This window comes from Excalfactoria chinensis, chromosome 4 (assembly GCF_039878825.1).
Source record: "Excalfactoria chinensis isolate bCotChi1 chromosome 4, bCotChi1.hap2, whole genome shotgun sequence".
In the NCBI taxonomy this organism is placed as follows: domain Eukaryota; kingdom Metazoa; phylum Chordata; class Aves; order Galliformes; family Phasianidae; genus Excalfactoria; species Excalfactoria chinensis.
In genome coordinates this window covers 40161550-40175002 of record NC_092828.1, presented here as the reverse complement: position 1 = coordinate 40175002, position 13453 = coordinate 40161550, and the positions used below count along the sequence as shown (strand labels likewise).

The following is a 13453-nucleotide window of genomic DNA, read 5'->3' as shown; positions in this document are numbered from 1 at the left end:
TATCGCAAGTCACTGATCTCTGCGAAGAGTTTTTTCTTAGAATTCTTTCTTTCATTAACCACCCTGTTCTCCCAGTTAAAAGGAAAATCACCCCTTTTTGTACCATGGGAATTCATGGTTGCAAGAATATTCCAACGTATTGCACAAAGACTTCACGGGTATTTAAGGCAGGAATAGCAACACAAAAACATTATCCTTGGCAACTTAGGCACAACACCATCTCAATTTGTGTCAGTCAACTTCTGGTCAAGCATTTTGCACTGGATCAAAGTTTCAGTGGAAAAATTCCACCCTTCCCTTTGCCACAATAATCTCTTAGCGTTTAAAGCAAAAAAACAACGGGAACTTCAGGAGGAATACAAACTTAGCTAACAACTGGACTGCAAAATGCCTTTATAGAGTAAACTGAGAAGAACCCGTCTTCAAGAATTTCCTCTTGACTTGTCCTTTTGTGATTTTCGCACCAGAAATGGACATGGTATCCAATCTGGTTGCAGTTATCTATTCTAACAAGAACGGTTAAGCTGAGACATGCATGTTCACACAACCTTCTTAGGTTCTTTAACCAGCTGCTACCATCACCACTAACAAAAAGTGTACAGTGCCATTTTTAAAAGAGGTTTGACAGCAACTCACAAATCTTTGGATGTTGTTTTGAAGCTGGTCAAGAAAGAACTGAGGTAATACACAGGCACCAACCATAATCACCTACTAAGTGACTCCATTCCAATAAAACCTCATCTCATTTTCTTTCCAGATTCAATGAAATCATTACTGACAGTACACACAGACTTGACTACAGACTGGGGGCATTTTCGGGTAGGTTAGCTTCTGGCAATGAGAAGACTGAATCCAGGAGTGAATCCTTTAGCAGAGGAGATCCTTATATCATAAACCATGTTAAAGTCTCAGCCAGAGGATATCCATGGGTAAAAGAAATTGCAAATGCACCCTGGACACATTCATTTCCCTCTACTCTGACACAGAGAAAGCTGAAACCTGCTGAGGCCATGAATGTGCAGAAAGTCATTTATATGCAGAGCAAACCTTCCAGAGCACTCTGTGGCTGGCACTCCAGCAAGAACTTACTGTTGCCAGGTCTAGTGGTGTCTGACCCTCTTGATTCTTCATGGTTGGATCTGCTCCATGAGCTAACAGCAGAGCACAGAGCTGCGTCCTTCCTTTTTGTGCTGCTTCATGCAATGGTGTGAATGCCCACTTATCTGTTGCATTTACACATGTATTGTATTTGATCAGCAATGCTGCAATATCCACATGCTAGAAAACAAAAACATTTTAATCAACAAGAACTGATAATAAAACATACTTCCTATTTTGTGGTGAGGATAATGGTGCATAGAGAAATTCATCATTTCTCTTTTCTTTCTTTCACCCACTTATCTGCCTTGTTATGCAGCAGTACACTCATCAGATGTGGCTCCATCCTACAGTTCCACAGTCCCTAAATCTGGATCAGCCCTACCAGTCTATGTATGATCAAGCACAGAATTACATTTCTGTCAGATCACCTGAAGTACATGATAAGTAGTCTGCGCTAGCTATAGGATCAGGACTGATATATCCTCCAGCATAAAACAAATAGGCTTAGCTGTGAAAACATTTGTAGATATTTGAACTGGAAACACAAATTTATGGTGCTGACATTTGTGATATGCCACTAGCAAATCTAGACTCCAATGTTACACTACTTAGACACCACTTAGATGTCTGCCTACAGAGCTTTGTCACAGAGCCCGCCCAAGACAACACAAATTTATTCTCACCCCAGTCATATTTTGAGATACATAATTGGTAAGACTTATTAAGAGTCTCATAAGGAACAGTTGTTTTACAATGGCTATAAAAGTACTTATACCTCCATGCTTCCATCAACATTCTATCTTGGAAGTCTCCCGAATTAAAATAAGAAAACAGAAAATCAGTGAATAAAAACTCTCTCTCTCTTCGACCAGTAAAATTACTTGAGGAATACAGCTTAGAGATAAAAAAGTAGGCAAGAGAATGAGACACAGAAATAGTAAGCAGAAGAACAAAGACTTCTGCTAATGGATTTCACTTTTTCTTTCAACAGCAATTAAGTGACTCTTAACAACTCCAGAAAAAGCCTGCTCTGAATGGTTTGAAATTACTGCTGACCTTATTTTTCCTCTCTTCAAAACTTTTAAAGCAATTGCATTTCCTGCAGCTTCTCTGCTACAACATAAAACCCTACTGAGAGGCACACAAATTGAAGCGTTGGCTGGGAGAACTGAAGATACTTCATGAGGAAAAGGTTATGTCTGTGAAACCTGCCAGCCACGAACATCTGAAAGCAGTACTCATCTGTCTGCCACCCATTACGAAGATCTGAATGAGCTGATGACAGCTCAGAAGTACGGGGAACTACAGGAAAAGCAATGAAACACAGCCTCATTAACTTTTCCTAGAGAGAGCAAGATAACCAAATTAGATTGGCACTATGATTTTTGAAGTGATTATCAACTTGAACCAACCTCTTATGTTGCCATGTGACAATAAAGAATGTTTTATTGGTATACAAGATGCATGCTTTTGTTTGCTGTGCTTTGAAAGACTGAGCACAATTTTTTTTAATCAGAATATATCTCTAGCAATGTGCTGGGCACTTAGTATTTATGATTAGGGCTGATGAATGATATTGCTCGGTATTAGGACCAGCAGTGAAGAATCATGGTGCTGCACTTCTAAACCTTGAGCAGCATTCAGAGCTTTTTGTGTTCTAGGGCACCGAAAGCCCAGACTGACAGAGAACCAATGCAAATGATGCAGGCTGCGTTTCAGTGATACACTCAGTAGAAAGAAGGTGAACACTGCACTATTCCCCTATCTTCTTCATTCAGATCTCAAAAGAAAGCAAACCATGTGGATCTCTTATGAATGCCTCTCCTAGATTGCTCTTCTTGTGCTAAGGCCCTGCAGTAACAAGGCATATCATTAGATCATCAAATTCACCAGTTTTTGAGCTTATGTCCTCTGCCTGACCTTAAGCATGCTGCTAGGATCTTCGCAAGCACCATCACTGTACAATTGCTTGCAAAAACTTCACCTCATCTGCAAGTAGCAGCTGCTTCTGAGACATCTGTGCAAGTGGTACACAGACAGATGGAGGAAAGAGGACCTGCCTCATCCAAAATAGTTTCAATCAACTATTGAAGCCCCACTGCAACAGACATGATCCCCTCTTGCTTCCACACAAGTCTTTCAGTACCAACTCGAGTTCTTTCCTATTTCAGCACTCACCCACAATTTAAAGCCATTCGAAGCTTTGCATCTGCTTGCTTGCACAAAGGCTACCTTCAAGTGATATTTCCAAACGGCTACACCCAAATACGCCTCACTAAGCCACATCAATGGGACTAAAACCAGGATGCACATTGGCAACTAAGCTCAACAAATATTTCATGCTATCAGAAGCCACTGCAAGACAACAGCAAAATAACCAGCTTTGGATATGACTTTTAGGAGCTCCCTTTAGGTATGCCCACAAGCAAAAGTGCCTGTACCTACCCCATACGATGCTGCATTATGCAGAGGTATTAATCCACCTTTGTCCTGGGCATTAACATCAGCACCATGCTCAAGAAGGTATTCAGCTACTTCCAAATTGTTGTAACCAGCTATAGAAATGAAACGGGAAAAAGAAATTGAGTATTAGGAGAGGTTCAGCAAATAAAAATTGTTAGACAGTGAAGCTAAAGCATTTTTTCAACTGCTAAGCCACTTTTCTCCTAGTAATCATATTAACTCCTGAAATACAGGTGCCAGTTAACAACACAGTATGGTAAAGTCATCCTTGAACTTGATTACTTCCAAAGGTTCCTTTCAACCTCAGTCGTTCTGTGAAACATGGTAAGTCACTCACCTGCAAGATGTAGTGGTGTTGAATTTCTTCCCTGGGTGTCTCTGCAATTGATATTTTCTTGAGTACACAGCTTCTGCACTCGAGCCAGGCATCCTTTCTTGGCAGCATCTAGCAAAGCAGCATCTCCTCGCAGTAAGTCCTGGATATCTGTGTCTCCTTCTTTCACCAAATCCAGAGGAGTGTTTCCATCTCGATTCTTCTTTGTTGGATCAGCTCCATGCTGCAAAGAGCAAAGTGCAATGCTGCTGTCACAACCATGCACACAAACATGCCACTGTTTTGAAGCACAGGTGAGGCAAAGGATTTTGCCAATGCAGTTGCATACAATAAATAAATCCAGAAGGACAGTATGCCAATCTTGGCTAATGAAGCCAGGATCTCAAGTTCACTGAATATCACCGTGCTGTTGAAAGACATTTCTTGGAGATATGATCTATAAAAACATTCATTTCTACACTTTCTATTAGATAACAGCATGATCTTAAATTGTTTACAGGTCCTGCCAAGCAATAAAGAAAACATTTGGTGGGGCAGTAGAAAAGTGGATATAAAAGACTGCTGGAATATACCTGTGCTCATAAAACATACAAATCAATCATAGAAAAGAACAAACTACTGGAGCATGAGATAAAGAGGGGAACAAACATCTACAGCATGAATTGTGTCCGTGAGCAACATTGTGGGAGGACAGCTCCTTCGCTTTTTACTGCTAACAGTCATAGGAAGATCAAACACACATAAGTAACAGGCAGCTGTAGGCGTTTTAGTTCTTTGGTTGGCTCCTTCAGAACGATCAGTGATCTAACCCCTGCCAGCAAGTCTACCTTGGCATTTCTCACCAGTGATGCTGGCTACATGCTGTGCTACTGTGAGCCACAGAGAATGAGATGGGGATGGGAAGAGGAGAATGAATGGACTGTCTCATACTCAGAAGCGTTACAGGAATGTTCAAGGTGAAAAGGGTAAGCAGAAAGGGACAGAAGGAGACAGAGCACTGATTACACAGAACCAGATCAGCATCTGTAGCACTCTTGAGAAAAGAGGGTTTTTTTATTTGTTTGTTTGGCAAAAAGCTGTTCAAAACCAAGAATAACTATCCCAGATACAATCTTAGATCCCTTAATTTTAAACTCAAACTATTCAAACATTGTCACAAAGAAATATCTAAGCAAAGAGGTAGCAACTTCTCAGACTCCTTCAAAATCCCAGAAGCAAACAAAGGAGCCATTTTAAAGAAAGGCTTTGAAAGTCTCTCCAAAAGGTCTGTGTGTTTTTGTTTTATTCTTTACGCAGAACAGGGTAAAAAAAAAAAAGAGCACAAGTCAGGAGAAATGAAACTCAACATTCACAGCTCAGCAGAACTGACAGCACTGCCATTTGGCATGAGGCACATAGCAGGAGAAGCCCTGAGTAAACTGCAGCATGAGCATGTATCCATGGACACCCAAAAATCTTTACAAAACCATGCCATCTTAAGGACACATTCAGCTCTTGTGCAAGAGAGTTATAGAAAAAGATTTCAGCATTTCTGTATTTCCTGTGGTACATTCATTCATGACCCTTTGAAGCAGAACACGAAAGATGGCTTCACTCCCACTTAAATGATCAGAAAATTCCAGAGATCTCCAGTGCCAGTGAAGTAATGCTGTGCTTGAGCAATTATGAGTGCTCCTAAAGCTTGAAATAACTCCTGCATTCAGGTGGTACTAACATGGCCATCGTTGTGTCTACTCCACACTGGCCACGTCTGCACGCCTTCTGGTTTTGCTGCTGCTGAGTTTTTAAAAGATGTGCTCTCTATGAATCTGAATATTTATTTGGTAATCAAATGAAATAATTCATGAGATAGGTGAGAAATATCACAGAATCAAATAATTGCAGGGGTTGGAAGGAACCTCAAGAGATCATCAAGACCAACCCTCTGCTAAAGCAGGTTCCCTACAATGGGTCACACACATTGGCATCCAGGTGGGACCTGTAGTATCTTCATAAGAGGAGTCTCCACAACCATCTGGGCAACCTGTTCCTGTGCTCCGTCACCCTTACTGTAAAGAAGTTCTTTCGCATGCTTGTATGGAACTTCCTATATGCAAGTTTTAGGCCGCTGCCTTTTGTCCGATCACTACGCACCACTGAGAAGAGCCTGGCCCCATCCATCAGCCCTCCACCTCCCTTTAGATATCTACAAACGTTAATCAGCTCCCTCCTCGGTCTTCTCCCCAGGCTGCACAGACCCAGGTTACTCAGCCTTTCCTCTTACAGGAGGTGCTCCAGGCCCTTTATCATCTTTGCAGCCCTCTGCTGGACTCTTTCTAGGCTATTAATACACATTTCCTCCATGATGTTAATAGATTATACACTGACTTAACAGCTTTACATTTTTTACGTGTCAGACACCAAGTCAGTCCCCACCTGAGATTATTGCTCTATAACACACTCTTGTGTGTTTTTACAAAGATTTACTTCATAAACTGTTCCAGAAGGGGATGAATAGGGAAGAATTACTGGTGTTTTTTGTTTATTTGGTTGTTGTGGTGTTTGTTTTTTTCTTCCTCCATATTGAGAGTCCTGTCCTACTTGGTTAATAGTATCAACTGGCCATGTTGGACCAATCTAATAAACCTACTGGATAAAGTAACTATTCTGATGATTCTCTGTAAGTGAGCAGACACTACACAATAAATTGACAACTGCAAAATGAAAACAGATCGAAAGACACCATTAAAAATTCACAACGCAAGTAAGTTTGAATGCCATCTTCAACAAAAACAAAACACAAATTCAAAAACACATTTAAAAATTCCAGATCACGTACTTTCAATAGCAGTTTGCAGATTTCATATTTTCCTTTTGCTGCCGCTTCGTGAAGAGGAGTGAATTTCCACAGATCTGCTACATTGACAGAAGCGCCATGCCTCACTAAGAGTTCAGCTACTTCATAGTGTCCGTAAGAACAGGCGTTGTGCAAGGGAACTAGGCCGCTAATCAAAGATAAAGTTTTAATAGCTAGAGAAAATACAATCCAATATGCAAACACACAAAATTCCAACAGATAAAACATACACTGGGCAGCAGTCCACGTTTTTCAGACTTCTATGGCTTTATTTCCTTGCTATTATCAAATGAAACAAACATCCTTGTCCTTCAGATCCCATATGCAAAGCTTCTAAATGCTTAACAAACATCAGTGTTGCTTTTGCTAGATGCAAGTGGCTTTAATGCTGTTAGCAGCAGCAAAAAACAGCTGCAATAATCACTACAATCTGACTATGTATAGTTGAATGAAAATTTCAGAAAAGGTAAGAAACTAAGCAATGGGTTTGAAGTACAGTTATTAACCATTACACACCCATAGAAAGATGTCCAAACGTTTCCTTCAACTGAGAAATTGATAATTCAGTGCTGGAAATGAATTACCCCTCACCCTGAAGTCCAATATGTTAGAATGAAAGATCAAACAATCATACTGTTCCACTCTGTCATTTTGCAAGAAATCAAATAATAAAAAGACTTGTAAAGGATTTATCTAATTGAATAAATAAGTTAATAATAAAATCTAACTGAATCAGAGAAATGGTCAGAGACAACCCTGGTATTTTACCTCATGTAATTCCAAACTAATTTTAGATCACCTGAAATAACTGAGAGGCTGCTTTTAAATGCTGCAAAATCTCTGAAACAGACAAAAGGGGGAAGAGAAGCATCATGGATTACATTGCCAGATGCATGACGGACTGTGGCTTTACCAGAATTTAACTTAATAGCTCACTGTCTCCACACAATTAATGTCAGAAACAATGCAGAAGAACCACAGGATCATTTAAGATTGGAAAAGACCTCTAAGATCATCCAGTCCAGCCATTCACCACTACTGCCCACTGAACCATGTCCCTAAACGCTACCTTCTTTCCAAGAAGAGAGAAAACCAGTAAAAAATGACAGTTGCTGAAATTCAAACCAAAATGGAGAGGAGGCTGAAATCTCACACTAATAGAAAACAAAATAAGAGCATATCACAGGATGAAAACATACCCTTTATCTTTGGCATGCACGTCTGCCCCATGGTGCAACAGATACTCCACCACTGATACGCGGTTATATCCTGCAGCAAAGTGCAGTGGTGTTGAATGACGGCCTTCCAAATCTCTACAGTTCACATTCTGAGGGCTGCAAAGTTGCTGTGAAAGGAAATCAACACCTATTAAAAGACTGGGAAAAAAAAAAAAAAATCAAACCTGCCCCAAACAAGAAAATACACAAAGCAAACAAAAAACCCTAGTCCCCATCAAACACCACAATACAAAATTTGGTTGATTTATTATTATATACCAATTTTTTGAAGTTAGATTTCAGGAAATTTTCCACATAATCAAAATCAAAAGTATAACTTGTCTAAATTTATGTCTGAAAGTACTTTCTTAACAAATAGGACTTAAAAGATGGAAGCAGTATGAAGGCAATCCTGATACATTAAAAGGGCAAGCCTCTAAGTCATCAAGTGCCAGGTTCAAGTCCATGTAAGCTTCTGCAGACAAGCTACCATTTCCAGCACATGCTGTCTTCACAAATTTAGAAATACTGAGCTCAACAGTCATAGGAGTTGCTGACACACAAAACTATGCTGAGTGTTAATATATATTAATGTTAACGTATTTAAGCTCAAGCTGTGACCATGCAGGATGGCCTACCTGCAGCCTGTTTTGCCTGAAATGTTGCATGGCTGCATGAAAGCTAAGCTCAAACCTTCCTGTGATGCCAGCGTTTCATGGTATAACTGTTCATCTTTGGGAAAGAATTAAAATGCTACATCTCACCTTCAAACGTTTGTTTGCTTGTCTGCTGATTGAATTATGACTCGTTAAAGAATTATGGCTGTATATGAAACAACACATCTGATTCCAACAAAGACATGGCTGTGTGAAGGACTCAGAGAATGAACAACCACAAACTCAGAGAAACACCGCAGCACATCCCAGTGTCCAGCTTTCTAGAAAAAATATTAAGAAATTCTCCTTCATGTTTTTTATGACTTACCATCCACTGGGCACTACTTCCACAAACCTTATGTGTAATAACTTCCATGAGGATTGCACAGTAATAAAGTGAAAAATTAACATGATATGCTCAAAGTTACCTTCACAGTTTCCAAGTCTCCAGCTTTGGATGCTTCTAATAACCGGTAATCCACATCAGATGTACGCACAGGTGTACTTTCTACATGCAGAAAAAGATGTTTTAGGATTATTAAATATATTATCTAGTGTTCAACAGTTTTCAAACTGGGAAAATATGTCTGCTAGCGTTTGTAAAAATGCCACTGGAGTTGTGATGTGCAAATACAAAGAGCCCAAATGTCTGAGTAAGGAAGCTCAGTTTCAGAGTGAATCAATCAGATTTGGTCTCTAGAGCAGACATCACTCTTCCATTTCTGACATTTCAAGGCTTTGCTAATTCTGCATAAGGTAGGAATGACATTTCTATATTCAAGAGATTTGTGTGTTCACCGAGCTGGATTCTAACTTGTGCTGAAGTTCAAAAGCAAACAAACAGAATGAGGCCCAAGTGCACGCTTAAGGAGTTAAATGTGCTCATTTTGGTACAAGTTACAACCTAAGGTTGTGCGAGGTTTCAGCTCTCACCTTAAAGTTATTTATTTTAACCTACTTCCCCAACAGCACTGCCACCTCAGCATCCTGAAGCTGAGTTGAGATAAATGAAACTAAATACTACACTGGATCCAAAGCTTCACTCCTTAGCAACACTTTAATCTTCCTTCTGAACTCCTATCCTTGTCTTCACAAGACAGTCAAGATCAGAAACAATCTAATTACTGGAGGAAAGAGAAATCTGAATTCCAGTAGTGTACCAAAGGACTGCATGGAGCAAAGAAACAAATCTCACTCATTGTAAGAAGCAAAACAAGTAGAATTTTCTAATAATCACTTGGAAAAAGGTCTCTTGATGAGCTTTCTTACAGCTCTAACTCAATCTTACAAGAATGAATACATTGTAATTTTTTATAAATAATTTAAGCGTTTGCTTTCTAGCTTTGAATAACATAGAAAATATCAACAACACTACATTACTGGTGCCAAAAACTTCTAATATGCTTCTTTAAGCTTTTGAATACTTCAGTCTTGAACAGCTTTATGTTTGTAAAAGAAAGGCTGCAATCTTTCCAATGAAAAGATGTACAATATAACATCTGAAATGAGGTTTCATAGAGTAGACATTGTGAAAATGAGTTTATAATTCAAACTGAAGTGATGATTTCCTGAATACCTTCAAGTTTACAATTAAAATATCATCACAAGATGTGTTTATTTTTTTTTTATTAATCCCTATCGTTCTTCTTTCTCTGTACATACACACACTCATGCACATTTTAAACAGGTAACACTATCCAAATAAACTACATCTTAAGAGTAGGTGGGTACGCTTTAAAGTGATGAAGGAAGTGAAGTTCCTAGGTACAGCAGGTTTACTCATCAACCTGCCTTCCTTAGGCTGAATGCATATCCCACTGAAAGGTAATTGCTCTTTAGTAGCTACTGATACAAGTTTTTATTTTTACCTACCACTCAGAATCTGCTGCACTGCTTCATTTCCTATCTGTGCCGCTGTGAATCCTTGTAAAGAGATGATGGAGGGATCAGAGCCATAATTCAGCAGCAGTCGGCAGGTTTGCAAGTGACCTGCTAAAGCAGCCCTGTGCAATGCTGTTTGACCAAGTGTGTCCAGTGCGTTCATCTGAAAAATCAGCAGCAATGGAATACATAACATTCTTAGAATTAAAAGCCTGCACCTGTCCCTGCCCTTAATAGGAAGAGCAATATCAAGAATCTCCTGGCATACAAGTTTATCTATCAGTCCCTCTATGCTGCAACTAAACAAAACCAAATGATAAAATACGTAAACATTCCAGTGTAAAGATCATTTACTGCAAATGCTTACTTGCCTTTTAAAAAAGGTAGGTAATTTGTATGTATGGTAATCATAAAACAGAGATCCCCAAAACCATACTTGAAATAATGATCAAGTTTAAAAAAGCCAAACTCTCATACAGGAAAAGAAAGAAGTAAATAATTAAACGTTTCAAATAAATTACCATATGTCATCTTCTGAAGAGGAATTAACATGACTCACAATCAAGAATTAAAGCAAAGATGTCACATTAAGAACTCTATGGGAGGAGAAGGAAGGGAAGAAGCCGGATACAAAGTCCTCGTTTCATGTAATTTAACAGAAATAAGAACTTAAAGTGGATATAAATCTATTCAACACAAGACTACGTAAGTACGCAAAAATCAAGCAAAATGATAAAAAGGTATTGCTTTCAAAGAGTGTGATATAATGGAAACCTATCTGTCTGCGAAGATCTAACAGAGAATCTGAATCACTGGAAGCATTGCTGTGGGCTCACTATCAGAGAAAGGAAGAGAATAATAAAGAGCTCTAAAAGAGGGGAAAAAAACTACAGAAAATAAGCTTTCAAGGAGATACTTTGTACCTAGCAACCATTCATGACAAACTTGAATGCAGATGTCCAACAGCTTTTTTCATTTTTTTAAACCACTATGAAATATATAACTACTCTGTATTCTCTACAACTAACTCAGAACCTGTTATCTATTTCAAAGACTACGGATTGTAGGTTGTGAACTGCATGGATAATATTCTGTTACTGTAAAAACCAGCCTTTTTACTTTACTAAAATCTTTGTGGTGGCAGCAAAGGTTTTGCCAGGTTGTCCCACCAAAAACACATCCTTCAAATCCTACCACCTTTCTTTCCATGAAAACCAGTGAAAAAATACTTTGGTTAAGACTAAAATTTGATTTGGAGTGAAGTAACTACATAGCAAATATCTATTAATTGAGAGGGTTAAAAAATATACAAGTATCTGCAAGACATCTACACCAACACAACAGAAAGAACAACATAAGACAGTTTTTTGGACATTGTTTGAAAGCCTTTTACATCTCCTAACAATTCTACAGGCTGGTAAAACAGGAATTTCTCAGATCACAAACCTCTCTCCCAGAAAGACGTACAGGAGAACAGTTCTGCTTTCTTCTAACCATGCTCAGCTGATGACTGTCTCATGGGATTATCCTAAAAGTTTTGTTTCAAATAAAATTTTACTGCCTTCATAAATATTAACTAGATGCTGAATGTCCCAAATCCATAATATCGTTCAGGTGATGACCCTCATCTGTTTCACGACATCAGATACGTTTCACTACAGATAAGGCCACAGACAGGAGCACAAGCCTCAAGCTATGTACAGTTAGTAGCAAAGACAGAATTAAGTGAGGCTTGTGGATTCTAGAAGTGGATGGTAGCACTGTGCTATCCAGGGAAGACAACCATAGTTAACGTTTTCTGTAACACCGGATTCCTGTATTCAATATTCCTGTGCAGAACAAATTGTGGAAGGCATCCACACTGCACAAACTGATAGCAACTGTGACCTGGAAAAAATGCTAATATTCACTTGAAGGGAACACTGGCAAAGTCATCAGATCCACCATATCATGTGTCGTATACAGGTCTCCTTTCACCTTCAAATAACTATCTTTGTCAGCAATCAACTCTTGTGGCAGAAGAACTGCAGCCATCTGAAGACACACATGCTCACTTCTGGGGCAGGGATGGCTGCAGTTGACCAACAGGAATGCATATACCAAATGAAACTATTCTTTCAGAAAAGAGAATTAGACTTTGCAGGGCAGTTTCATGGGGATTATGTTCACTGTGAAACAGAGCTGCTCTCACCAATCATCCAGCACTTGTCTAAAACAAACCCAAAAGAAAATCAAGAATGTATTCCACTAAGGTTGAAGGCAACAGGACTTATTTCAAAATGAAGACCAAAAAGAGCATTTAAAACAATCTGACAGTCAAGAGATGCCACTGTAAATCTCTACTTCCTGAAAGAAATACAAATAGAGGTTAATCTCTCAAAAATCAAACAGAGTAAAATAGATATCTGGGTTAGTTAATCTTCAATATTCAATATACCCTATCAAATTCAAACCTGAAGTTTAAACTCCATCTGACAAAATGTAAAATATTTAAGCTGTACTGTCTTATTTGTGCGCCAAGAAGATAAACAGTTCTAGCTGCACTACACAAATTAGAAGCATTCAACTGCTCCTGTTTTTAGTAGGCTGGAATGAGAAGGTAGTAGTTCTTAATTACTTTAACTCCTTGCAGATTTGTCAGTAAAAGTGACTGATTTGACAACCTTTATTTTCACATCATACTGTCTCTGTATCTGCCTTCTTCACCATTAATATGCACACGGTCACTCCAATGCTCAAATTGCAACATAAAAGTGGAATGGTGTTATCAAATGCAAAGCATTTTTAAGTAAGGCTTCTCATGGAAAGATACTATCACACACAGCATATCTCATATACAATTCTTTCTGTTATTTCATTTTCCTCATCCTAGTTATATATTAGCTCAATAAATCAGTATCTAATGATAGGTAACCATTCTGAAGAGACTTTTCCTCCCTGAACTGTGGTGACTCAGAGCATCATA

At 38.8% G+C, this 13453-nt stretch overlaps 1 protein-coding gene across 1 annotated transcript in view; it reads right to left on the bottom strand.

Annotated features, from left to right (window-relative positions):
* TNKS (tankyrase) overlaps window positions 1-13453 on the bottom strand; it is a 107223-nt gene that overhangs the window by 13801 nt on the left and 79969 nt on the right. Inside the window, exons 12-18 of the mRNA XM_072334226.1 lie at window positions 10480-10651; window positions 9036-9115; window positions 7934-8079; window positions 6717-6882; window positions 3902-4121; window positions 3547-3656; window positions 1090-1278 (exon numbers count right to left, since the gene is read on the bottom strand). Of these exons, the coding sequence (XP_072190327.1) occupies window positions 1090-1278; window positions 3547-3656; window positions 3902-4121; window positions 6717-6882; window positions 7934-8079; window positions 9036-9115; window positions 10480-10651 (1083 nt within the window). The remainder of the gene's footprint in view (window positions 1-1089; window positions 1279-3546; window positions 3657-3901; window positions 4122-6716; window positions 6883-7933; window positions 8080-9035; window positions 9116-10479; window positions 10652-13453) is intronic.